This window comes from Thunnus thynnus, chromosome 6 (genome assembly GCF_963924715.1).
Source record: "Thunnus thynnus chromosome 6, fThuThy2.1, whole genome shotgun sequence".
NCBI classification, from domain to species: domain Eukaryota; kingdom Metazoa; phylum Chordata; class Actinopteri; order Scombriformes; family Scombridae; genus Thunnus; species Thunnus thynnus.
In genome coordinates, this window is record NC_089522.1 from 11664176 (window position 1) to 11690339 (window position 26164).

Genomic DNA, 26164 nt, shown 5'->3' on the forward strand with positions numbered 1-26164 from the left:
TGCACACACATTAAAGGATGCACATACATTCGGCTGTGAAAGAGAGGCATGAATGACTGAAGTGTGCAATTTACTTTAAGTGTTTTATTAACAGCTATAAGTATATGCACGGATGTGATTGTGTGTGTTATATGAAAAAACATAGCAGTGTTACAGACTGAAACCATGTCTGATTACTGCTTTTTTAAGTTGTGATTTGAAAATGTGCATTGGTCCTGTGTTTATTTTAATTACACCTCCCTGTATGTGTAGTGTAGTATGTGAATTGGCTTCCTCTCTACGTAACTCAATGCAACAAAGCCCACAGCACATTTGGACCCAGACAGAGGGAAAGGTGACAGCTGCTTGACTGTAATGTTCTGAGAAAAACAGAGGACAGAGAAAAGATACAAAGTCAGATATAAAGGGACAGACGTTAGGTAAAGACAGGTTGACACAAAGTGAGGAAGATAAAGACAGAGCGGGTTATAGAGGGGCAGACATGAGGAGAGAAGGCAGAAAGGAGACTAAAGGCATCGGTATGGTCTAACCAAATGCTTGTTGGATGGCTGAATGTCTGAAACCTCTTCTGCCCACATGTTTCTGACATCAGAACTGGGGAGACTGCATCTGACAATTTCTTTAACTTTCCGAAACCAACAACCCAACATTCACGTTCACTTAATTTAGAGAAGTAGCAGGTTTTTCACTCCGACTTCAAGTGTGGCCTTTCTCAACAGCTACAAACGATTTGTCCTTCAACATGATGGGACGACACTTCATACACACAAGCATAAAAAGTCCTTCAGGTTCAAGGTTCAGCTTTATTGTCATTATACAATACAGGTTTGCACAATGTAGTTGCTGACCCCTTCATGATACACACAGAACATTTAAATTAAACAAAGAAATCTAAGTAGAACAGAATAAAAATCAAAATAAGTATCAAAATAGAACAAGGTATAATAATAAAAAAACTGTAGTAATAGTAGCACTGACAGAAGAAAGAAAAAAAAACTGTATTTTCAATGAAAAAGACTGTATACAGTTATACATATATACACACATACAGTACAGTAAAGGTTGATAACAAGTTTTTTCCATCACAGCATTTTTCAGACATGACATAACATAAATGACAGAAACCAACAACCTTTCCATATCTTTACACATCAGAATCTTATTAGTTTTTTACTATTTCAGTTTTAAGTAGATTTTACAGTCTTACAGGCACATAAATATTACAAAATTAAATCCCCCCAGCATCCATGTCCTACATTAGATTTAAACAACTGTGGCAACATATTATGTTATTATAATATTTCCATTTTTATTACAGTCCAACACGTTTAAACATTCTAACATGAAATATATTGTAGAAGAAACTGATTTGAAACTTGAGTAAAACAAAACTATTCCAAGAGAGAGGAGTAAAGCTGAACAAATACTGTACTTTAGTTCCTGTCTTTATGCTCATATCTCTGCAGCATGTTTACTTCCTGCTCTACTTTCATTGATTTAGGCACATTTATAAAGTAAGAATAATACAGCAGCTTAATAAGTTCACAGAAACAACTAGCCACAGAAAAGTCGGTTTAAATAGATGTCCTCTGAAGTATCAGAATGGTTTTAATTTTGTGAACACGATATACATGAAAAGAAAACATATTTGTGATTAAAAAAAAGAAAAGGTGTTAACGTTTTGCATGCAAAGAAACTTTGACAACATGCTGTGAGATGTCTGAGGAACAGGTAAAATATCACAGTTTTACAACAATTTAATCTATGTATATATAATGTGATAAGGGCAATTAAATATGATCTGCAATGTTAATATCCTAGCCCAACCGATACTGATTTTTTGGGCTGATGCCAATGCCAATATTAGGGAGTAAAAAATTCCAATATCGATATATCGGCCGATAATCTTACAGAATATGTTCATGAGCACACATCAGTGCACTGGGAATATATTATAAAGAACAATGAATAAAAAATAGGCATAGAACAAAAAAAACATATGCATATATTAAATTTGAACTAAGAAAAAGGATGAAACATACATAAAATGCTGCCTATAGAACTTTAAAAAAATATTGGCACATGTCGGACAACATATATCTGTGATAGGCCAATATCGGCCGGTAATATTGACTGACCTATATATAGGTCAGGCTCTAGTTAATATATTGACCTACAGTAACAGGTAAAGTAAAAGATCATGACTTTGGAATGTTTCATATTATTGTATTGAAATTATGCAGATATGCTTTTGCTAGGTTGTCAAGTGGAGCATCAAGTGATCACTACATTACACTTCTTCCCATTGCAGAGAGGTTCAGTTGATCTCACACAAAGTCACAGAGCCCTTCTTAAACCAGAAGCCTGGGTAGAGGGGTTGTGTGAATTTGGCGCAGAAGGTATGTATGACGCTCAGCTTTCCAGATGTGACACTGTAATAAGTCAGAGTACCACCTTCCCAATCCAGAAGTACTGCTATTTTTTGGCAAGGACGCACTTTAATATATTCAGAATCCTTCCCATGCATGGCCTTGTATCCAGTCTTTGAGCAGAGCAAACTCCAGGACTTCTTATTGCATCCTAGGCCACCACTGCTGTCCCATGTTCTACCCACTTCTTTATATGCCACTGTGATGCCGACCGTCCCTCTCCACTCCACCTCCCAGTAGCAGAAGCCTTTCAAGCCCTCCTCACACAACACCTGACTCCTCTTAAACCTGTCCTTGTTTTCAGGTCGTGACACCTTCTCCTTTACATTCTCCACAGTTTTTACTCGTCTGTTCCCTTCAGACAGAACAAGCCTTTTGCTGGCTGTGTCTTCATCAAACCTCAGAGCTTCAAAATCTGATAGAGAAACAAAGAACACATAATTCAGCATGTTTCATGTTTTTTGTGCAGTTAAAAGACTATAAAACATTAAAAACAATTTAAACAAGCCAAACACCAAAAAAAAAAAAAAAAATCAAGCTATGTCATATGTCTAAAGGAAAGCAGATATGAATTCAACATTGATTTGGAAAATAAAATGACCAACAATCTTATTTTATTTTATTTTTAGTTTATCATGTCACTGTTCCAACCAAACTATCACAGTGTACACATTATTAGACAAAGGCACATCATCTGACCCTCATTTCAAAATGATCAGACATCAGCTTGGTGTCTATACTGAAGTGATAAAATATTTGAGATCAGAAAAAGACTTACACTTCTTCAGCCCTGGCTTTAACCGACGTTCTCCACCATGGTCCAAACTGTACAAAATGAAGGAAGAAACAAAAATTTCCAACTTCAATACAATACTTTGAAAAGTATTGATATTTGCTGTTATTCCTAGTACCTGGCTGAGTAGGGGGAGGTGGTTCAATCATGAGTCACCTTCACAACTGCTACCTTACAAACTGTCTTGGGGGTTAACCATAAGACCTCAAATATAAATATGTTATTCCCTACTGTTCTTATACTTTAGAGCAATACAGGTTGCAAAGGCTTTGAAACTGTTTCCATCTTTAGCAGCCTAACAGTGAGTGAGAGGAAGCAGGGCAGCTCGAGTGTTCGGGAGAGATGTGTGTGTGTGTGTGTGTGTGTGTGTGTGTGTGTGTGTGTTTGTGTAAGTAATTCAATGTCAAAGACAAGGAGTAGGAAAGTGCATTTGATATAGAATGAATACAGCAAAAAATGAATGTTGGTACCATTTAAAATTTTCAGTATTGATATGTATCAAAATGTTCGACTGGCAAGCAGGAGCACACCCAATTTTACATGACTAAAAGTTTAAAATGAACAGAAGACACTGTGCTTTGAAGGGCAGCTAGCTTGCATATCAGAGTTGTTTGTTTTCCAAAAGCAGCTGGATCCTGTGGTTGTAGGCACCACTGTCATTGAACAAATCAGTAGCATCTATGCATTACTTCCTATTCAAAAAATTAGGCTGCTGAGCTATTAACCTTATCTGCAGTGCTTGTTTAGGCTAATTTTGTACTGAACTGAACGTGACAGCTTGGACTAGCAACAGATGGAACATACTACTGAACTGAATACAGTCAGATTCAATGCTGAATATAACGTCTGCATGAACGATGATGCAACTGCTTAGCTTAGCTTATTACTAACTACAAAGACACTGACTGTAAAACTTTGAACTGAATTGAACTTGATGAGTCACAAGATTTTGCCTTAGTGCATAGATAGTCTCAGTATAACCCACTCCAGGAGAAGCAGCTGTACTGTATGTACTGTAGACTTATAAACACATATCCTGACGTCTTAACATACCAGAGTGTCTTCAGCTTCATATTTGGATCCTCAGCTATAGCAGAGAGCATCATCAGCCCATTGTCTCCAGGGTGATTGTAACTTAGTTCCAGGTGTTTCAGGTGGGAAGCTGTGTTGGACTTGAGAGCTGAGACCAGGAAAGAGCAGCCTTTTTCTGTCACCTGACAACCTGACAGCCTGCAGACCACACACACACACACACACACACACACACACACACACACACACACACACACACACACACACACACACACACACACACACACCTTAAGAGATAATTGTGAAAATGTCTCTTTCTGGTTATCACATATACAACAATGACAATGTTGGCAAATTTTGTTTATAAATTTAGAACCCAGATATGTGTCCTGATACATGAAATAATGGATGATGCAAAGTACTCCACAATGTAGGAGAATGAGTCCACTAAGTGTCCTTTCATTGGACATTTGTCAGACAATCAAACATTTATTTTCAGCAGCCATAAATGTCTAAATAGAAGTTTGATGATGAATTGTGATACTTTGTTGAACTGTGTTAATTAACCTTTTATAGCAGCAATTTATGTTAAAAGAAAAAAAGTTTGTTTTGTTTTCAATGGGCCCATTTACAAGCACCTAAATACTGCAGCTATATGGGGTTTATCCTCACTATATGGATATGATTTCTACAACATACATGATTTGTTCATTCACATAGCAAATCAATTCATTATATCCCATCAAAAGTTTTATTTTTATTTTGGTACTTTTTTGCCATTAAGGTTTTCATTATTCAACAAAAAATATAAGTTTTTTATTGAGAGTCAAAGGGAAACCGGAAAACTTAATTCAAAAATGCATGTGCAAAGTCTTTAGAGGAGCACTCACTTTCCTTTTTATTCTGTGCTCTAAAGATGCAAATTTACTTTTACCAAAACTTTTGCTGCATTGCTCAATGGGCTTTTTGCACTTTGGGGTAACTTCAATCTAAACATAGCATCCTCCCATCCCTGACACTGATATTGTGTGGGTTTTCTGTCAGTCCTTAAAAACCATAAAATGCACAGCAAATGTAATGTACACTTACTTGAGAATCTCTAGTTTACATTGTAGACTCTTTAGACCATTAGCAAGTTGTTGTACACCTGAATCCAGCAGATCACTATGACTCAGGTCCAGCTCTGTGAGGTTAGAGGAGGCAGACTTGAGGACTGAGGATGACAGACCTTTGCAGGATTCCTCAGAGAGCTCACACCAACTCAGTCTGTGAAAATATTTGTAATTACAATCCTACCAGAAACATCTGCTACGGCATAGTCAAAATGTGACACTAGTGGTATTAGAAATTTGTGATCCCTCATTTATTCCCAATACTGTTGATTCAGGAACACCAAAGATAGGAAGCTGCTGTTGTGCTGGCCAACTTTGTTTAATAATTTGGCTTTTTGATATGGCACTGTCTTGCAGAATCTTAACTAATGAAGTTAGCTAGTACTGGTACTGGCCTTGTTTGTTTTATTTGATGGATTAAGTCACATGCTGCCATTGCTGATGACAGGCTGGTTAGTTACATGTGACCCAGAAACTGTTGTTAGCCAAACAGTGTTAGCTTGCTTCGGAGGATAGTGTTAACTGTGTGGGAGCAGGTAAAGGGGGAGGTGGGACTCTGGGAGCCTTTTCTGTGACAGGAACCACACTCAATGGAACATGAGTTATTGAGAGGGTTCCTTTTCCAATTGTAAGACTATCGGATCTAAATACACATGGATGGTGGCTGGACTACTGAACAGGTAATAGCATTTGCAGGAAACTGTCTATCGAGCCAGAGGGCCAAGCCAATAGCCTGAGCAGATACAATGTACTGTAGATATATCCTGGTTAAGAAGCTGAGTATCTTCTCTTTGCTTTGGGCAAGGGTAGGACTCAAAGGCATTTAACTGTATGTCAGGTCAAGGTTAGAGGGCTCAATAGATTTATGATAGCACAGCTTAAAACCTACTGTAGGGCCAAAAAAAAAGGCTCTAAAAAGTTTGGTACATTTTACCATTTGTACTGATAAAACATGAAGCCTACTTGTAGCCCACCCAGCCCACATGGACAGACACACAAGAGGACTAAATAAAGCAGCTTTTACCCACTTCATTTGCTCAAATGTGACTTATTATAAATGCCAGCCCATCGTTAGCCCAATTTGGGCCATAAGAAAAATAGCAAACATCAGTTTTGAAGTAAAGATTTACTTTGAATGCTGTATATACCAACATAACAAAACTGTATTTGCAAAAGAAATCATTTTTAAAAGTACTCACAAAGCAGTTTTTGAGACTTTGACCACCGGCAACATTCCTAGAAGAACTTTCTCTGACCTCAGGTACTTTTTCAGATCAAACACATCAAGGTTCTCATCTGATGTCAGCAGCACGTACGTCAGAGCTGACCACTGGGAGGCAGAAAACTTTTCAAATGCCTGTGATTCTGAGTTCAGGTACTTTTTGACTTCTTCCACAAGAGAGTGGTCATTCAGCTCATTCAGACAGTGAAAAAGATTGAGTTTTTTGTCTGCATCACTGATCTCTTCCCCAATCTTCCCTTTGATGTACTCAATTGTTTCATTGTTGGTCTTGTTGTTATTTCCTGTCTTTTGCAGCAGTTCTTTCAGTAGAGTCTGATTAGTCTCAAGCGAAAGTCCAAGCAGGAAGCGGAGAAACAGATCCCAGGCTCCATTTTTGCTATCTAAGGCCTTGTCCACTGCTGTCTTGTAGAGGTCTGATTGGTTTGGTTGATCTGGTTTGATAAGCAGATTTTCACCTGTGTTACTGAATGTGTGAAAGACATAAAAAGCTGCCAGGAACTCTTGAATGCTTAAGTGTACAAAGCCGAACAATTTCTGTTGGTACAGCCCACGGCCTTCTCGTTTGATCTGAGTGAATAATCCTGAGAAGACTGCAGTTTCTGTGATGTCAATCCCACACTCTGTTAGGTGTTCTTCAGTGAAGAGAAGGTTTCCTTTCTCTAGCTCTTCGAAAGCCAGTTTCCCCAAAGATAGGACTGTTTCCTTGTTCCTTGTATTCCAGCATGATTCTGTCTCAGAACTCTCACCAGTCTCATCTCCACCATACTTCACATTAGCCTGTCTGCATTGCAACAGAAGAAAATGTATGTACATGTCAGTCAGAGTCTTGGGCATCCCCTCTTCTTGGTTTCGGCTCACAAAGTCCTCCAGAACTTTTGCAGTGATCCAACAGAAGACCGGGATGTGACACATGATATAAATGCTCCTTGATTTCTTCACATGTGAGAGGATTTTTTCAGCCAGATCCTTGTCACTGAATCGCTTCCTGAAGTACTCCTCCTTCTGCTCGTCATTGAATCCTCGCACCTCTGTAACCCGATCAACATTATCAGCAGGGATACAGTTGGATGCTGCAGGTCGGGAGGTGATCCAGATTTGAGCTTTAGGAAGAAGGTTTCCTTGGATGAGGTTTGTCAGCAGAACATTCACTGATGTTGGCTTTGTCACATCTGTCCAATCCTTACTTTTGGAGAAGTCAAGATCAAGACGACATTCATCAAGGCCATCCAGGACGATCAGAATTTGGTACTTGTTATAGTCGATTATGTCTGATGTCTCCATAGCTGGGAAGAACTGATGAATGAGATCCTCTAAACTATGTTCATTCTCTTTTCTCAAATTCAGCTCCCGAAAAGGAAATGGAAATGTATAATATATGTTTTTGTTGGCTGTACCCTCAGCCCAGTCCAGCATGTACTTCATTGAGGCAAATGTTTTTCCAATGCCTGCCAATCCCATTGTTAGCACAGTCCTGAGTTTATTTTCTCCAGATGCAGGTTTAAAGATGTCATGATATTTAATGGGTGTTTCTTCTCCCACTGGTTTAAACTTTGCATCTTGAACCTGTTTAGATTCATGCTGCTGATTGACGTCTCCCCTCTCGCCCTCTACAATGTAGAGATCTGTGTAGATCTCGTTCAGTAGGGCAGATATTTTCTGCCTATCAATCCCCTCTGACACAAGATTAAATTGCTCCTTCAGCTGAGATTTGAGTTTCCGTTGACTTGTGATATCAGGCTTCTCTGTAAGAAAACATTTTAAGTTACTGTGGACAGAAATTAGCCAATGGTTGTGATTAAATGTTTGGGTCACAATCATAGTGCAGTTTATTAAATCTTGACCACAGTGCCAAGGATTAAGTGGTTGTTGTTGTATTTGTTTTGTTGGGTACACTATATTTACAACATGGTTTAAGTGTAGTAGGTAAGTGAAATAGTTTTAGTCAGATGTAGGTTATAGGTCATTTATAGGTATAGAGTGCCATGCTACCAGGTTTGCTTGTTACTGTAAGTGCAACCAAACCTTCCTGTTCAACAATTATAAACATGTAGGAAAGTGATATTTTCAACTGCTTTGTGTCCCATCCACTGCCAGTATGGTTTACACAACCACAGCGCATCACAATGAAAGCTGTCTGTATGTAGCCTAAATGTTCATCTGACTTTGCCATGTATCTTAACATTTGGCAAATTCTTGTAAACTTAGTTAATGGCTGAGACAAATGAGTACCTCCTCCTCTCTACCAGTGGTACCTGCAGGCAGTGAATCACATCAGCAGCAGAGCACAGAGGACAGGAAAGACGCCTTGCACAGAGAGCAGCTGCGCACACACACTCCACAGTGCCAGAAGCGGGTTGTAATAATGAAAAGGCAAAACTACGAAATCAGGAGATTAACAGGAGTAATTGCTAAACAGGAGCAGAGTGGGACAAAGGGTTAAAAATAGGGAGACTCCCGCGAAAATCGTGAGTGCCCTGTTCTCCCCAATGTGTTGCTGTTTACAACTGTCTCTCTATCTGTCTGTCTGAGAGAGAGAGACAGCAGTCTGCTTCCCCACTGAAAGAAGTCAGAAGACTTTCTCATCAGTCTCAGCAGAAGTCAACAGACTCCATCACCAGTTTCTGGACTCCATGGCAGGAATTATCTTGCTGCTGCTGATTTTTTCCCCCACCCCTTCCTTTCCTTTTAGGATTTGAAATTCAAAGTCAATACCTCAAACTTGACTTGGGACTTGTATCACGCGTGAATTGGAGTTTTTTATATCATAGATGTTAAAGGGGTCGGACAAACTTAAGGAAGGGCTACAGCTGGTTGAGATTTAAACCAACACTTAAAGTCTGAATTATTAGAAGCTTCACAAATTAAGTTTCATTTCTCATTAGATGACCATTTTAAGCATTTTTGGATATTTCTTGGCAACTGTTTGCTTTGACTTTGATCGCACACTTATTATGAAGCTTTAACAGCCTTCATCTACACAATTTTTTGATTCTTTTTGTTACCGGTATGAAGTCCCATTCTTTCTCTGTGTTGAGACCAACTTCAGCTGACAATTCTTCATCTCCACTCCATGCTGCGGCAACACCTTCTCATCCCTCCTGACGGCACCATCTCACTCAGCAGCTACCAGTCCACGGACACGCAAGTAGCACACTTCTGCTCTGCTAACCGGGTGAATTCAAAAAGCTTAATCTGCTAAGAATCGAATTTTAAATTTGCCACCCCAGTTTACCAGCTGCTTCCAGTGATGGTCACTAGTCAGTCTGTGTTTTTCCACCCCCTTTTCTGACAAACTCCAGTTCTGCATTCATTCATCAGCGTCATTGGTTGTTTAGTGAGTGTTGTTTTGTGTTATTGTAAGGTTAGTCTTTTAGTAATAAATGTTTTGTGTATAAGTTCAATGCCTTTGTTTTCTTTAACTTATTTTCAGTCACTTTACGTATCCAATCCCTTTTCTGAGTGCAAGTTAATCCCTTTCCAAAACTGATTTATGTGTTAAAGATTCTCTTGACTGATCAGCAAGAGAAACTATTTATTAGTGTTATTGTGCCGATTCTGAAGTTATATCGCTGTATGAATAATTGAAGAAATTCTGCGTAGTAATTCTGCTTAACACTAAAATTCCCTAAATTGAGCTAAAATTACCCTACATACTACTGAAACCTCCATATGTAACTCAGTCTTTGTTTCTTCCTGATATCCTCTTGCTCCTTTCCAGACCAACTGTCATTTGAATGTCCTGCTTTGCCTCAATTTCCTTAAGTCTTACTGTCTGGCCCACTTACATTCTGTATATTTCTGTCTATCTTACCTACTTTTTTCCTTTTTCTTCCTTCCTTCTTTCTATCTCCCCTCTTCCCTATTCCTGTGTTTCTCATAATCATATGCATAGCTTCCACCCTGTCCCTGTTGTTCTTTATCTGTCATTCTGCTTTTCCCTTTATACCCCTTTTCCTTCTAATTTCTTTTATTTTTCCTACGAACTCTCTGTGCTTTTCCTGTTTATTTGTCTTTTGCTATTATTTCTCACTGCCTTTCCTTCCCTTTATATCTTTATGTCCTTCCCTCTTCTCTACCTTTTTTCTCCTGCCCCTCCTTTCCATCTACCCCTCACAATTTTGTGATAAATCCTTCTGTTCCCTATAGAAAACACAGTGATAATACAGATTTAGTGGATCAGATTTGCAGACTTGCCAACCCTGGACGAATTTTTGGAGTTCCACTTCCGCGACCTAGATGCGTCAGATGCAAATCACTGCTGTTCGAACAATGAATTATTGTACATAATTTGCAAACATACACATAACATGTGTACATCATGTGCACACATGCAGCAAACTGACAAAAATGTGAGGGATGCACTGATATGAAAATTCTTGATACCAATAACAGATTGTTTACAAAAATATGTGCAGATACCAATACTGTTGGTTGGTCATTTATGCCTGTCTGTCCATTTGTCTTTCACCTGCCTAAACACAGTTCACCAAGGAATACAATTTCACTCAGGCTACACACTAACCTACCACTACTGCTGCATTTATATAGTTAAATTGTTTACAACCTTCACAATAATCAAACTTTCAGCCAATTTGATTTTTGAAAATATGATTTCCAGCTATTTTGAAAAGATGATGACAACGTAGCTGTAAAACCCAAACCAGCCTAAACAGACTATTTTGTGGCTACAATTAAATAAATATTTTAGAGCTGGTTAATACAACAGTTCTCATTATAGGTAGGCGATAACTCAATGGTATGATGGCCTAATGACAATACGAATATGAACATGGCTGTTGAAACTGTAGAAGTCATTACATCCCTCCTTAAATATTGTACTTAATTTGCAGTGAAGGGTTGTTTCCTTGAAATTTTCCTGGAGTAGGCAAAGTTATAGACTACAGTACCAACACACACACGCACGCACTTAGCAAGCCACAGGCCCATTCTGTCTTTTACACACACCTGCACACACACACCTTTCTAGGTAACGTTAACGTTATTTCTGTGGCACATTAACTCACTCTTTTTCCATTGTGCCACTGCTCCTCTCATTATAGTTACAGGTTTGGCTGCAACAATAATTATGAATACACACTATGAAAAAGTCACGTTTTACAATCTGCGACAAACGGACAATATATCCTAACCATAGATGATGAACCATAGATTTATGAATTGAACTCACAGGCATCACCAGCTTTTGCGTAGTTCAGAGTGACAAATCGTACCAGCGTACTTTGATGTCAAAATGCGTACCTGCTACGCAAAATGCGTACAGGTTGGCAGGTCTGGATTCGTTTACAATGTAAACAGGCACAACCAACCTGAACTGAAAACAAGTTTTTCTCAAACTAAATTTCCAAAATTTATTCCAATTCCTGAAATGGCACATTGTTCCAGAGGATAAATTCCTCTTTTCTACTTTTAAGTTGCGGTGTGAAAGTAAGAAAAAAAAAAAGTTATGACAAATTGGTGTAAATATTGATACCAAGATGTAGCCTGTTGTTATTTTCTAGGTGGAGTATTATATCTGCTTTAATTACAAAGTAAATATACTAAAATAGTAAAGGTTTAAAAAAAAAAAAAAAACAGTAAATTAAAGCTGCAAGCAGCAATGAACGGGCCCTCGCACCTCCGTGCACGTCAGGCTACAGCGCAATCGAAGGGCTTCTGTCATGTCTTCTGACCTGGGCTGTTTTCAGACATTGCAAAAAGGAGATAAACATCACTTCCCTTGTCCACTATTTTGCCTGCTGCTGGGGCTGCTTCGTTGAAATATTGTAGGGGGCGTTGATGAGCCATTCTGCCACACCCATGCCTGCCACCTATACAATATTACAGACTTTAAGACCTGTCATGTGTGTGCAAAGTTTTGTGGGTTTTCAAGCATGTCTAGCCCCTTAAAAACAGCTTTGTACTTTGTGGTGAACAATGAGTTACCATGGCAACGGCTTTTGATGAAAACTCAAAAGCTTCAGGAATTTCATTTTAAAGGTCTTACACCTTTTTTGTGTTTCTGGCTAACCTGCTAGGAGTAGTTAGCAAAAGAGTGGCGTTTAAGACTTCCTGTTGCCAGTAGGTGGCGCTATGACTATGACTCAATATGAGCCTATCCTTGCCTTCAGACCAAGACCCTTATCAAGCATGGGAAATGTGGAAAAGATCTGATCATGCAGAATCAAATTGTGACACTTTGTTTGTTCATGGCGAAACATCAAAGCCACGGCAAGGGCGTTCAGTGAAAACTCAAGATTTTGATAACTTTTAATCACAAAGGTCTTTAGATGACACTGACAAAATTTGAAGTTGGCGGGATTAAATCTCTAGGAGTTTGTTAAAATACAAAGCATGCAAATCACCAAAAATGATCGCTTAATTCAAAATGGCCGACCTCCTGTTGGGTTTACGGTTGTGCATCTGGGAATGATACATGTGCGTACCGATTTCTGTGCATGTCTGTGTAACATGATACAGGGGATACAGTTTAGTGGGCACTGTTGAGCCATTTTGCCACGCCCATGTTCGGGACCTATAAAATATCAAATTTTTCATCACTTCTGATATATGTGCAATGTTTAACAACTTTTCGTGCATGTTTAGACCCTCAAAAATGCATTTGTTTTGGAAGAAGAATTCCTTTAGATCCAATGGCGCCTTCTCACCGCTTGGTGCTCGGGCCCTAAATATACACAGAAAAATACACATATCCACCAAGTTTCTCTGCTATACTAAAGAAATAGAGAAAAAATCTGTTCAGGGATATAAGTTATAACTGCTGTCGAACTACCTCTGACAGCATCACAATCAGGATGTAGAATGAAGGTTTCACAAATCAGAAACTGTGTTTTAAAGAGTCTCTGGAGTCTTCATGATAATCTAGTCCAGATTTGACAGGTTCAAGTATAGTGGTTTTTGATCTGGACCTGGTCTAATGTGGTCTGGTCAGAGGGTTTGAGATCATTAAGAGAAAATACTACAGTAAAAATGTATAAAACTCAGGATTATGATACCCTTTGACATCTCCTGTCATACTGGAGTATTAGTTTGTTTAGACGTTTTAATACTGAGCAGATAAGACCACAGCAAATACGCAGAAATAGCAATAAGACTGAAATGCAGTTTACCATGAGTAAGGACAAAAAGAAAAATATGCTACAGTTAAAATGCTAAAAATTTAGGACAATTGCACTCTACTGATCATTCTCATTTCAATTTTCAGTTCATGAATTAGCTCGAAAATGACCAACCAATGAACAACGCCATCTACAGGCGTTATGCCACTTTTAAAGTGGACCGGAAAATTCCAATCGGAAGCTGTGAATCAGAAGCCAACTTCAGCCTTGTGTCTGGACTGTTGTCGCCCGCCAGCCTGTAACCTCACTCATTCCTCACATCATGCATCGCCCCATTCCTCATCCTGTGCCCATGTTTCAACTCAGGGATTTGTGAGTAACAATTAACCAGTGCACGTGCTATTTTGTTTTGTAGCTTGCATTTGCAAGTGAAGCGGCCATTGTTTTAGGTCTCTACGCCCCCGAGCAACAACTCAGGCCTGCAAACATTTTGTTTTGGTTTAAAGGACACTATTTTATTTTGGTTGCAGAGTGAGTGTGGGCCCTTTAGTTAGAAGCTTGGAAATTGATAAGATATAAAAAGGTCATAACTTCTGAGAAAGGTTTGAAAAGCAAAAGGGAAACACAACTAAGTTTTGTATAATATTTTTATACCTGTTTATTTTTATCAATTGGTTTAAATATTTGTTTTCATTAACTAAATTCATTATTCGCATTTAAAGTACTGTGTGTGTGTCATATTTATATGTCATTAGGGTGTGATTTGAGTTTAAAAACAAGGACCAGTACTTAAAACCATAATTCTTAGTGGGATTTAAAATTAGTGACTCCTACTATACATACCTGCTAAGTGGAGGCACCGCCGTATATTGTAGTTCATACTCTGGTAATTCCATTTCGATTACACAGGTTAGCACGGCCAGCCACAGGTAAACGTACCCAGGGCCCCGCCCATAGTACTACAACACTCGTTAGACAGTTACTAACTAAACAGCTACACGAGACGGGTGTTACAGTAATTTTTGCCAATTCCTGCAATTTTACCACAAAACTATAACATAAAACTTTGCAAATTGCATCGCAATTTTGGGAAAAAACAATGCAAAATGAAGCATTTTTTATTACAACAATCATAAAAAAAACTCTGGAGGAACTACATATAGTATATCTGAGTCTGTTGTCCATCAGCTCACCATTATTTACTATATAGTCCTCGATTCAGAGTTAGTCAGATTACAGGACCTACTTATTCATGATTTGTTAATTATCAGGTTCCTTCTGATTTGTTCCTCACTTTTCTTTCAGGTTCCCATTATGTGCCATATAAATCTGGGAACATAGGACCCTAGGAATGTAGGAATTATTCTGGGCTGGGTTATATCTCAAATTAATTCAATTCAGTCAATTCAATCTAAAAGTAACATAGATGGTAGCTGGCTACTACAGCCACTTTGAGTCATGACAATCCTGTAGACAGAATTAGTCGTGCTTCATGTGCATCTAATGCAGTTTACAGGATCGTCATAACTCCAGGTGGCTAGCTGTCTCTGGATATCTTGTTGTGAATGTAATGGTTGCATCTATGAGAAGGACAGACTGAAAATGACTCTCAGTTTGTGTTTGTTGGTGAAGTATCACTACTGGTTATGAGAGTTGAAGCACTGTGAGTTGACTGAACAGTCTCCAGATTCTACTTTGTTCAGTCTTTTTCTGTCAGATGACACTGGCTAGCATCAGAGAAAAGAAATGCAAACAGCAGATTAATTAGTAAACAAATCTTTCTGCTCTGTCTGTGCTGAAACTGATTATTAAACTGGATGTGCTCAACGTTGAAGCATTTGGTATTGACAGTCAATAACTCTATGGGATCCACTGTGTTTTATATGTAATGATCATACTGTTCGTGCAGACCTATTATTATTCTTGCTGCTGTGTTAATAAAAATCAATACATGAATCAACCCCAAGCTTGAGAAAATAGAGATTTGATATTTTAGGCCATATCGCCCAGCATCACATCTGGTGAAAAGTGCATAATGTTTTTTGTAGGATTTGAAAGTCAAGGTCAACGCCTCCAACTTGACTTGGGACTTGTATCATGCATGATATAGCTATTTTATATCATATATGTTATACAGGTTGGGCAAAACATAAGGAAGGACTACAGCTGGTTGAGATTTAAATCAACACTTACAGAGTGTGAATTATTAGAAGCTTCACAAATTAAGTTTCATTTCTCATTTGATGACCATTTTGAGGATTTTTGGATATTTCTTGGCAACTGTTTGCTTTGACTTTGATCACACACTTATTTATGAAGCTTTGACAGCCTTCATCTACTTGCTAGCTTACCTCGTATTTGTGTCTTCCTGTGGACAAGTTTATCAGGCACCTTTTCAGCACCTGAAGGTCGGGAGGTTATCCAGAGGTGAGCAGAAGGAAGCAGTTTTCCTCTGATGAGGTTTGTTAGTAGCACATCCACTGAGGCTGGCTCTCTGATGTCCGTCAAGGTGTCATTGTTGTCAAAGTCAAGAGGAAGTTCACAGGTGTCCAAGCCATCCAGAACAAACAGAACTTTGAAATCTGCATAGTTAGAGATTACAGATTCTTTGGTTTCCTCAAAGAAATCATTTAGAAGTCCAAACAAACTGACTCTTTTCTCTTTTATCGAATTTAGCTCTGAGAATCTGAGAAGAAATATAACCTCTAGATCATCATTGGCTTTGCCAAACACTGACATTGTTGACTTGATAAACCGATTGAAAAGTGAAGACTTATTGTCATTTTTAGCCCACTCTTGTGTGAATTTCTGTGCATGGAAGGATTTTCCAACACCATCTTCTCCAGTGGTCAGCACAGTTCTAACTTTTTGATCTTTTTTACATTTGAAGATTTCTGATATTGAATTCACTCGTGTCACTGATTTCCCCACAGTCTGTCCATTTTTCTCCTCATCATTGATCTCTCCACTTCTGTCTTCTTTTATGATGTGTTCTGTGTTTTTCTGGTTAGGATGATCAATGTCTTCAACTTGAGTGTTTTCTTGATATCTTTTCTTCAGGTTTGATACCAGCTGCTGCCGCCGCTTCAAGGTCTCTGAATAAACAAAAAAAAAGTGAAGCATATTATTAATAATGAAGGATAAATGCAGCATGAATCAATTATCTTTAACAATGATTAGTCGATGAATCTAATAGCCGATCATCAGAAAATCAATTAATCAATTAATTGTTTCAAGTAATTTTTAAGAAAAAAATAGAATTCTCTTGTTTCATGTGAATATTTTGTGGTTTTTTTAGTCCTCTATGACAGTAAACTGAATATATTTTGATTTTGGACTGTTGGTCAGGACAAAACAAAAACATTTGAGTTTGCATATTGGTCTTTGGAAAACAGTGACGACAACATTTTCACCATTTTCTGAAATTTTATATTCCAAACAACAAATCAATTAATCAAGAATATATGGCGAAAGATTAATCATAATCAAAATAATCATTTGCAGCCCTACATAGAAGTGATTGTTTTGAACCAAGTAGGCTAAGATTTGTTTACAGTACAACAAATTAATACCAATTTAAGATTATAAAGTAACCAATGTTTAAAACCATATTTCATTTTGGGTTTCTAATTAAATGAATCTCAGTAAAGTTTATAAAACTTTTGAAATAATATTACAATTTGTCATGTGTACCAACATTTGTAATATTTAATCAAAATCATATTTCCTAGTCTGACCAAAATAATGACGATACAGATGACAAAATGTTAGCGATCAAAAAGAGAACGAGCCATGAAAATATGTTACTGTCATAGTTTCCTACCTTGACATTCTGTCACTTTGTGAATATATTTCATAGGAATCTTGTCAACTCCTGAAGGTTGAGAGATGATCCAGAGACGAGCAGAGGGAAGTAAATTCCCCTTGATGAGGTTTGTTAGCAGCACATCCATCGAGGCTCGTTCTTTCATATCAGACAGGTCCTTGTTCTTTTCAAAGTCAAGAGGAAGTTTACATTCTTCCAAGCCATCAAGGACAAAGACTATTTCACATTTATCATAGGAGCAAAGTACTGGTTGTTTGATGCTGGTGAGGAAATGGAGTAAACTCTCCATGCTTTGAATTTCATCTCTCAGCTCACTGAAATTGAGTGGGACAATAAAGTCTATGTTTTTGTTGGATTTCCCATTTGCCCAGTCGACCATGAACAGCCTTGTTTGAAATGTTTTACCAACACCAGCCTCTCCCTTCATTAGCACTGTTCGCACTTTGTTTTCCTTTGAATCATGAAATATATCATCGTAGGTTTGTATTAGTTTGTATTTACGTTCCTTCTTTTTCACCCATAGTTCTGTATCAGTCTCATGTTGACTCAGTTCCTCTTTATAATCTTCAAGGATTCTCTTCTTTTGGTCTGCTGTGAATTTGTGTTTGGCATCTTCCTCTGAGGAAATACAACAGATATGATCAAGATTATTCAAATAAGGCAGTATGCAGTAATTGCAATAAATTCACACTCAACAATATGATGGCAGCTATTAAATACAGTGTCATATGATTGTCATTTTGGATTATACCTTCAGTTAAAGCTCAGAGAGGAAATTAGCAACAGGAATTTGAAATGTAAATGTGAAAATAGAATCCTTTACTTTTGAAATTTTAATTCTTCTGTCAAACATACTGACTTTAAGGCTGATAGAATCTGTGTGCTGTTCCTTGTTTGAATACCTAAATCTTTGCTGAAGTTGAGTGGGTCATCCTCAGACTGGTCAGTTTTCATGGAACTGACTTCTCTCTGTGACACAGGTGGGCTTCAACACAGAAAAAAGAGGAATTTGTGTCAATACAGAAAAAATATTTTAGTGTTAAAGAAATCAGCTGATGATTTTCTATATTTTTCCTATTGTCCACAAATCTCATTTGCAGAGCCAAACCAACAATGAACTCATCCTACTTACAAGTATTGTGTGTGTATCCAAAGCCTGATCTATCGTATTCCTCTGTGCCGTAGACTTCCATTGTTGTCCAAGAACTAATACCTGAATGAACCACACCGCTGCACTGGTTGACATGTTTCTGTTTATAATTTAAGACGTGGTTCTGTTTATAGAGCTTTGCTATCTTGTTGTGCTACATAATACAACATCTTGACTTTGTACTGAAGTTCTTTGAGAAATTTATCATGTAGTACAAACTCAAGAGGTGTTATGTTGTACAACAAGATAGCAAAGCTCTAAACGGAACTGCATTCCCATGCATGCGCAGTGGTGTCTGCTGTACTAAGAATGTTGGTGCCAGATTGGCTCAGACAGAGGGACAATTTGTGAAACTCTCGCAAGATTGGTACGCATTGTGTTTCTTCATTGTGCGTGTAACCCTAACCATAACCTTAACCTTAATCCTAACCGCACTCATGAGAGTTTGTCCCTCTGGCTAATCCAACCTAGCACTTATCTACAAGGAACTACTCTCCAGAGAGTTATCACTGTTTTTACTCTTTGGAGCCGTTTCCAAATGAGCTGCGGTATCACGTCATTTTCATGGATGACTGTACAAGTCACCCAGTGCAACAGTGTGGCTCACTGACATGTTTTTAAAAGTTTTTGTTCGACAACAACAGAGGTCTACAGCACAGGAATATGATATATCAGGCTTTGGATATAAACACAATATTTGTAAGTAGGATGAGTTCATTGTTGGTTTGACTCTGCACATAAGATTTGTTGACAACAAGAAAGATATAGAAAATCGCCAGCCAAATCTTTAATATCATTAGAAATTAGGTGAAATGCATCTCTCAGGGTTCACTGCTCTACTTTGTCACATTCTCATGTTGTCTTTCTCTGTTGTAGAGTTGTGAATGGGAGGGGCCGCTGGTTCCAGAAGTGCTTTTGCTCATTCTGTATTCCCATTTCAACTTTGTCTTTAAACGATATACTCAATATTACTTAAAATGGAAACACAGGACTCTCCCAGATAATGTAACAATCCTATAGGTTCTTTCACTGCAGATGGTAAAATCAGTTTTCTCAACATTGTAATCTTTAGCTTCTGCCCACTGTTAGAGGCACACATGGCCAAATTTTAAGCTCGGTGATTGGCTGTTTCTTGTTGACATGCACTGGGAGCCAAAGGGTTTCTACCTAATCTAAATCTTTATTTATGAAGTCTTGTACCTTCGACTTTTTATCAAAGAACTAGATATTTGTTAACGCAGTTGTTCATCTTTTATAATGATGATTTAATCAAGAGAGTTTCATCTCAATCAAAGCCACAGAAGTGCTCAAACTGTGAGTCACGTAATGTTGTCTATTGTAAAAATGTATGAGATTTCTGTTTTCAGAACCAGGGGCACCCAAAATAGAAGAGCATAACACCATTATTGTTGAACTTCAAGATGGAATTTACATTATTTATCTTTCTATGTCAAATTCATTCTCTTCAGTTTATTTTTTCTCTGTCTCCGAATCTCTCTGTATCAAAGCCCAAACAAAGCAAAAAATTATCTTACCCCGGCAAGCCTTTACTGAAGTTGAAAAGGTCATTACATAAGTCCATTGTACCATGCACTCCAGATTGACCCATTGGAGCGTTTTCTAATATGCTGCCTCTATCGGCAGTAATCGGCAGGACAATGTCATTTGTCTGTGCTTTCCAAAACCATTACAAATCACTGTTAAAAAATAATAATGTTTTATGATGTGACAGCACTGTGGTTAAGGTCTGGTTAGGTTTAGGCACAAAAACCACTTGGTTAGGATAAGGGACAGATCATAGTTTGGGTTAAAATGATCACTTGAAATGTGATGCGGGTTAAAGTTACTATTTTCTTTAAGTGTCTTGAAGATCTCCAAAGATCTTCGTTTAAATAAATGTCTGTTTAGTCACTATCACCAAATGAGGTAACACAATGGTAATTGAGCCTATGGCCCACTGATGAAAGCCCTTGCATGCAGTATTATCAAAGAGTATGATTATTACAAATTGGGTGTTGGTGGCAACTTTCCCACCATGCATTCAATTCAGCGGAGCTGACACAACAGACTCGCTCTTCATTCGCTTGTATGTGAAGCGGCTTATTTTTTTAAAAGCTTACTCTTATTGGCTTTTTACGCCTGGGCCACACAGCCTACCTCTACCTGAGCAGCGTGTGTGTGTTACTGAACATAACTGTCTCTCCTGTGCTGCACTGTGTGTGTAGCACACACACGGAGGGCTGAGCCCTGCCCCTCTGTGGTGAGGAGACAAAGTAGCACAGCCATAAATGACAGCAAAACACAGTAGACACTCTCACACTGAGCTGAAATTAAACGAGTGCACATAAATTAGGTAAATAACATAAACAATCAGTCCCTGCTGCGTTTTGCTGTCATTTACGGTTGTGCTATAACCTCCTCTCCACTGTTCTCTTGTGTTTCAGTGAACCAGGTGAAGTATTCCAGATGACGACAACTACACTTGTTACGTTACTGTAGGTGCAATAAAAGCTCTGTGAGAAAAAAGCCAATAAGAGTAATTTATTAATGTTATCTGCGCAACAGCACACCTGCGATTACCGCTTATCGCCATATGGTACTACCAAAGAGAACGAAATGGAAATCTTCAAGATTGCCACTTTAAAGAAATAGTAAACACTATGACAATCGTAGTTGCAGTTTTTAAAAAACTATCCCGACTAGCGGTTGGAAACTGGAAGAGAGGAGCAGTCTCCTGCAGCAAAATCCACTTTTTGCCATTGATCTATCTATCTATCTCACCCAACCCACCACCTCTGATTATGGAAATTTGTTACCTTATATAGACGTCATCTGAACTGCATCACTTTTCCGGGACATAATTATTACAGCTGCTAGATGGCGTCTGTCAATCAAACCTATTTTTGAGCTTCACAGTGGAAATATTTTTCTTTCTATGTCAAAGTAATTTTCTTCTGTTCTGTTTAGAGAGCTTCATCCTTGGATCTGTCACTTTTCATGGAAACATCACTGGGTGCAGGAGAGACTGATCTTTCTTTCTCATGCGAGCTTTAACACAGATTTAAAAATTGATTTTACAGTGCCAAACTTTAGCAATTTTAACATCTTTAGTATAATTTTTGAGCTTCACAGTGGAATTATTTCTTTTTCGATGTCAAAGATATTCTCTTCAGTTCATTTTCTCTCTGTTTCTGAATCTCTCTGTATCAAACATCCAACATTAGCCAAAATATCTTACCCCGGTAATCCTTTATTGAATTCAAGAGGTTTATCCTTGGATCTGTCACTTTTCATGGAAACATCGCTGGGTGCAGGAGAGACTGGTCTTTCTTTCTCATGCGAGCTTTAAAACAGATCACAATTAAAAACTTTAACACTTCTAACACATTTATTATTATTGTTGAGCCTCAGGGTGGATTTTACAGTATCTTTCATATTTTGAATCTCTTCAATTTGATTTGTTTCTGCCTCTGAATCTCTCTGTATCAAATATCTAAGATTACAAAAAACCCTTACCCTGGTGATCCTTTACTGAAGTTGTAAAGTTCATCCTTGGATCTGTCACTTTTCATGGAAACATCGCTGGGTGCGGGAGAGACTGATCTTTCTTTCTCATGCGAGCTTTAACACAGATTTAAAAATTGATTTTACAGTGCCAAACTTTAGCAATTTTAACATCTTTAGTATAATTTTTGAGCTTCACAGTGGAATTATTTCTTTTTCGATGTCAAAGATATTCTCTTCAGTTCATTTTCTCTCTGTTTCTGAATCTCTCTGTATCAAACATCCAACATTAGCCAAAATATCTTACCCCGGTAATCCTTTATTGAATTCAAGAGGTTTATCCTTGGATCTGTCACTTTTCATGGAAACATCACTGGGTGCAGGAGAGACTGATCTTTCTTTCTCATGCGAGCTTTAACACAGATTTAAAAATTGATTTTACAGTGCCAAACTTTAGCAATTTTAACATCTTTAGTATAATTTTTGAGCTTCACAGTGGAATTATTTCTTTTTCGATGTCAAAGATATTCTCTTCAGTTCATTTTCTCTCTGTTTCTGAATCTCTCTGTATCAAACATCCAACATTAGCCAAAATATCTTACCCCGGTAATCCTTTATTGAATTCAAGAGGTTTATCCTTGGATCTGTCACTTTTCATGGAAACATCGCTGGGTGCAGGAGAGACTGGTCTTTCTTTCTCATGCGAGCTTTAAAACAGATCACAATTAAAAACTTTAACACTTCTAACACATTTATTATTATTGTTGAGCCTCAGGGTGGATTTTACAGTATCTTTCATATTTTGAATCTCTTCAATTTGATTTGTTTCTGCCTCTGAATCTCTCTGTATCAAATATCTAAGATTACAAAAAACCCTTACCCTGGTGATCCTTTACTGAAGTTGTAAAGTTCATCCTTGGATCTGTCACTTTTCATGGAAACATCGCTGGGTGCGGGAGAGACTGATCTTTCTTTCTCATGCGAGCTTTAACACAGATTTAAAAATTGATTTTACAGTGCCAAACTTTAGCAATTTTAACATCTTTAGTATAATTTTTGAGCTTCACAGTGGAATTATTTCTTTTTCGATGTCAAAGATATTCTCTTCAGTTCATTTTCTCTCTGTTTCTGAATCTCTCTGTATCAAACATCCAACATTAGCCAAAATATCTTACCCCGGTAATCCTTTATTGAATTCAAGAGGTTTATCCTTGGATCTGTCACTTTTCATGGAAACATCGCTGGGTGCAGGAGAGACTGATCTTTCTTTCTCATGCGAGCTTTAACACAGATTTAAAAATTGATTTTACAGTGCCAAACTTTAGCAATTTTAACATCTTTAGTATAATTTTTGAGCTTCACAGTGGAATTATTTCTTTTTCGATGTCAAAGATATTCTCTTCAGTTCATTTTCTCTCTGTTTCTGAATCTCTCTGTATAAACATCCAACATTAGCCAAAATATCTTACCCCGGTAATCCTTTATTGAATTCAAGAGGTTTATCCTTGGATCTGTCACTTTTCATGGAAACATCGCTGGGTGCAGGAGAGACTGGTCTTTCTTTCTCATGCGAGCTTTAAAACAGATCACAATTAAAAACTTTAACACTTCTAACACATTTATTATTATTGTTGAGCCTCAGGGTGGATTTTACAGTATCTTTCATATTTTGAATCTCTTCAATTTGATTTGTTTCTGCCTCTGAATCTCTCTGTATCAAATATCTAAGATTACAAAAAACCCTTACCCTGGTGATCCTTTACTGAAGTTGTAAAGTTCATCCTTGGATCTGTCACTTTTCATGGAAACATCGCTGGGTGCGGGAGAGACTGGTCTTTCTTTCTCAATCCATCTGTATCACAGATTTTAAAATGCTTTAGAGGCTCACTCACACCAGCTTTTAAAGATCAAGATGTCACAACAAAATCAGTTCATTTCAGTGAAATCACTGTGATTAGCATATCCACTCATGCAGGTGAAGAGCAAAACGTTTAACATCACTTTAGAGCTTTCTGTCTCAACTTTATGTCACTTACTTAACAATAGTAAATACTGTACTATTCACCATGAACTTCCTAGTGAGGTGAGACTGAGCAGATTTCAAAGTGTCACTCACTTGTCAGCTGATGTGAGACTTCCTTGTTCTTCAGACATACTGGTTTCACAGGAAGTGAGGCTGAATATGGTGGTTGTACTGTGTGACCAGCCACCGTAGAATTTCCCTGAAAAAAAAAATCACTCAGCTGCTCTGATTCTGTCAAGAGAAATCTGATCAAAGTCTAGTAGTATCTAGTAACTTCTCAGAAGGTTATTGTTGGAGAATAGTAAGTGGTTAGTAATTACAGTTTTTCAAAATATATGGACCTTGACCTTGATGTGTCTTAATACATGTCAACTCTGTAATGATTAAGGACTGATTCATGTTCATATGCATTGTCCATAAAAATAAATGCCTGCCAGACATTTAAGGCTTGTATAAATCAAATTAGTCTAACAGAAAGAAAAAACACAGCACATGACACTTTCAAACAAAAAAAGCTGAATTTCCTTTTCCAAAACTATTAATGTTTAACTCTTCCTGCAACTGAATACTATGCTATAAATGTACCTTTGTACCCTCTGGATCTCTTTTTAGAGCTCCATCAGCCAAAGCTAACATACAAAAACTCTCTCATTCCCTCTGCCCCCTCTCAACTTTTGAAGAAAAGGGGACTTGAGCACACAAACATTCTCACGATCCAAATTCTAAAACCTCAAGGTTTTACATTTTACATTTAGATTTCATTACATTGATTTTTTATTGTAACTATTTTAAATGTATATAATAAGTCTTGACTTATCTAAAGAAACATGCAGACCAACATGTATGCAACAGGCATGTCTCAAAGGGTGCTTGAGCACCTGCCGATTCAGCCTCCTATAGAGAAAATGCCCCTTTTCTGGGGTGTTTTTTTAAATACATAAATAAATTCCTGTTATTCCTGCTACATCCAACCTCAGTCATGAGTTTGTTTTAAATACACACATTTTAATGTCCTTTTAACAGGGTCACAAAAGTAGTCATTCCAGGCATATATATATTTTTAACTGTTTGCAAAAATTGCCTTCATGAATCTGGGTCCCTGCCCCTCTAACATCCTCTGCACGTCGCTGGATAGCAAATTACTAAATTAGACACACATTAAAGTACATGATTAAATCTTACCAGTATAGACGAAGTTAAAATCCTTGAATCATGTGTATTTCACAAAGCCGTTCTCTGTAATGGAGGCCATACTCTCGTGACAGCTTTCTTCCCTTCTGGCAGTGCTGACAGTTTCACTTTGAGTTTCATTTTTAAGTCAGCAGCAAACATTTCCTTCCCCTCTGAGAGCTACTGAAGTTTACCAACTGATCATATAGGAAAAATAGTCATTATTTTATGAGTTATATGGGTTCTTTATATTAACCTAAGTTGCCTTACGCTTTATTTATTATGGTCTGTTGTCTTCTTTAACACCGTGTGAAACACTTTGTAGCTGTTGTTTTAAAAATCCTTCTAAACTCTCTTGACCAATATCAGGCTTTGTTACTGTTACTCACTTTCTCTGTTTTGTTCTTTGTTCCAATTATATGTGTATGTGTCTGTAGGCAGATTTGTTATTTTTCACTTTGTCTTCTGCCTCATGCCTTTTTCTTTTCAGACAAAATTTGATATTTTTAAGGCTGCTACATTTTTTCAACCTGCTGCCTTTTAAAGAATAGATTCTCCAGGACACTTTTCCCCAGGAACAGTGCATTGTACATGTATCTGTTTTTTGAATGTTTATCTGTATTTAGTGGGTCATCATGCAGCCCCCATGAGCACTATGATCCATGTTTCAACATCAGTGTCACACAGACTGATACCTCCTGAAACAAGGGCAGTTTATTTTTGACCATGACATGATGACCGTAAAAGCTTCCTGATACCAAATCTGTGCATTAACAATCTAAAATGGCCTGAACAATATTGTGGTA

At 37.7% G+C, this 26164-nt stretch overlaps 1 protein-coding gene across 3 annotated transcripts in view; it reads right to left on the reverse strand.

Moving 5' to 3' along the window:
• Positions 1 to 787: 787 nt before the first annotated feature.
• LOC137184227 (uncharacterized) overlaps positions 788 to 26164 on the reverse strand; it is a 65036-nt gene continuing 39659 nt past the window's right edge. For 2 of the 3 annotated variants that reach the window (XM_067591694.1, XM_067591695.1), the window contains 5 exons: positions 6566 to 8351; positions 5344 to 5520; positions 4276 to 4452; positions 3208 to 3254; positions 788 to 2844 (listed from right to left, as the gene is read on the reverse strand). In XM_067591694.1, coding sequence (XP_067447795.1) covers positions 2318 to 2844; positions 3208 to 3254; positions 4276 to 4452; positions 5344 to 5520; positions 6566 to 8351 — 2714 coding nt within the window. In that variant the 3' untranslated portion in view covers positions 788 to 2317. Of the gene's footprint in view, positions 2845 to 3207; positions 3255 to 4275; positions 4453 to 5343; positions 5521 to 6565; positions 8352 to 16036; positions 16781 to 17508; positions 18130 to 18413; positions 18475 to 26164 lie in introns of those variants that run through there. The other variant, XM_067591696.1, reaches the window with a different exon arrangement.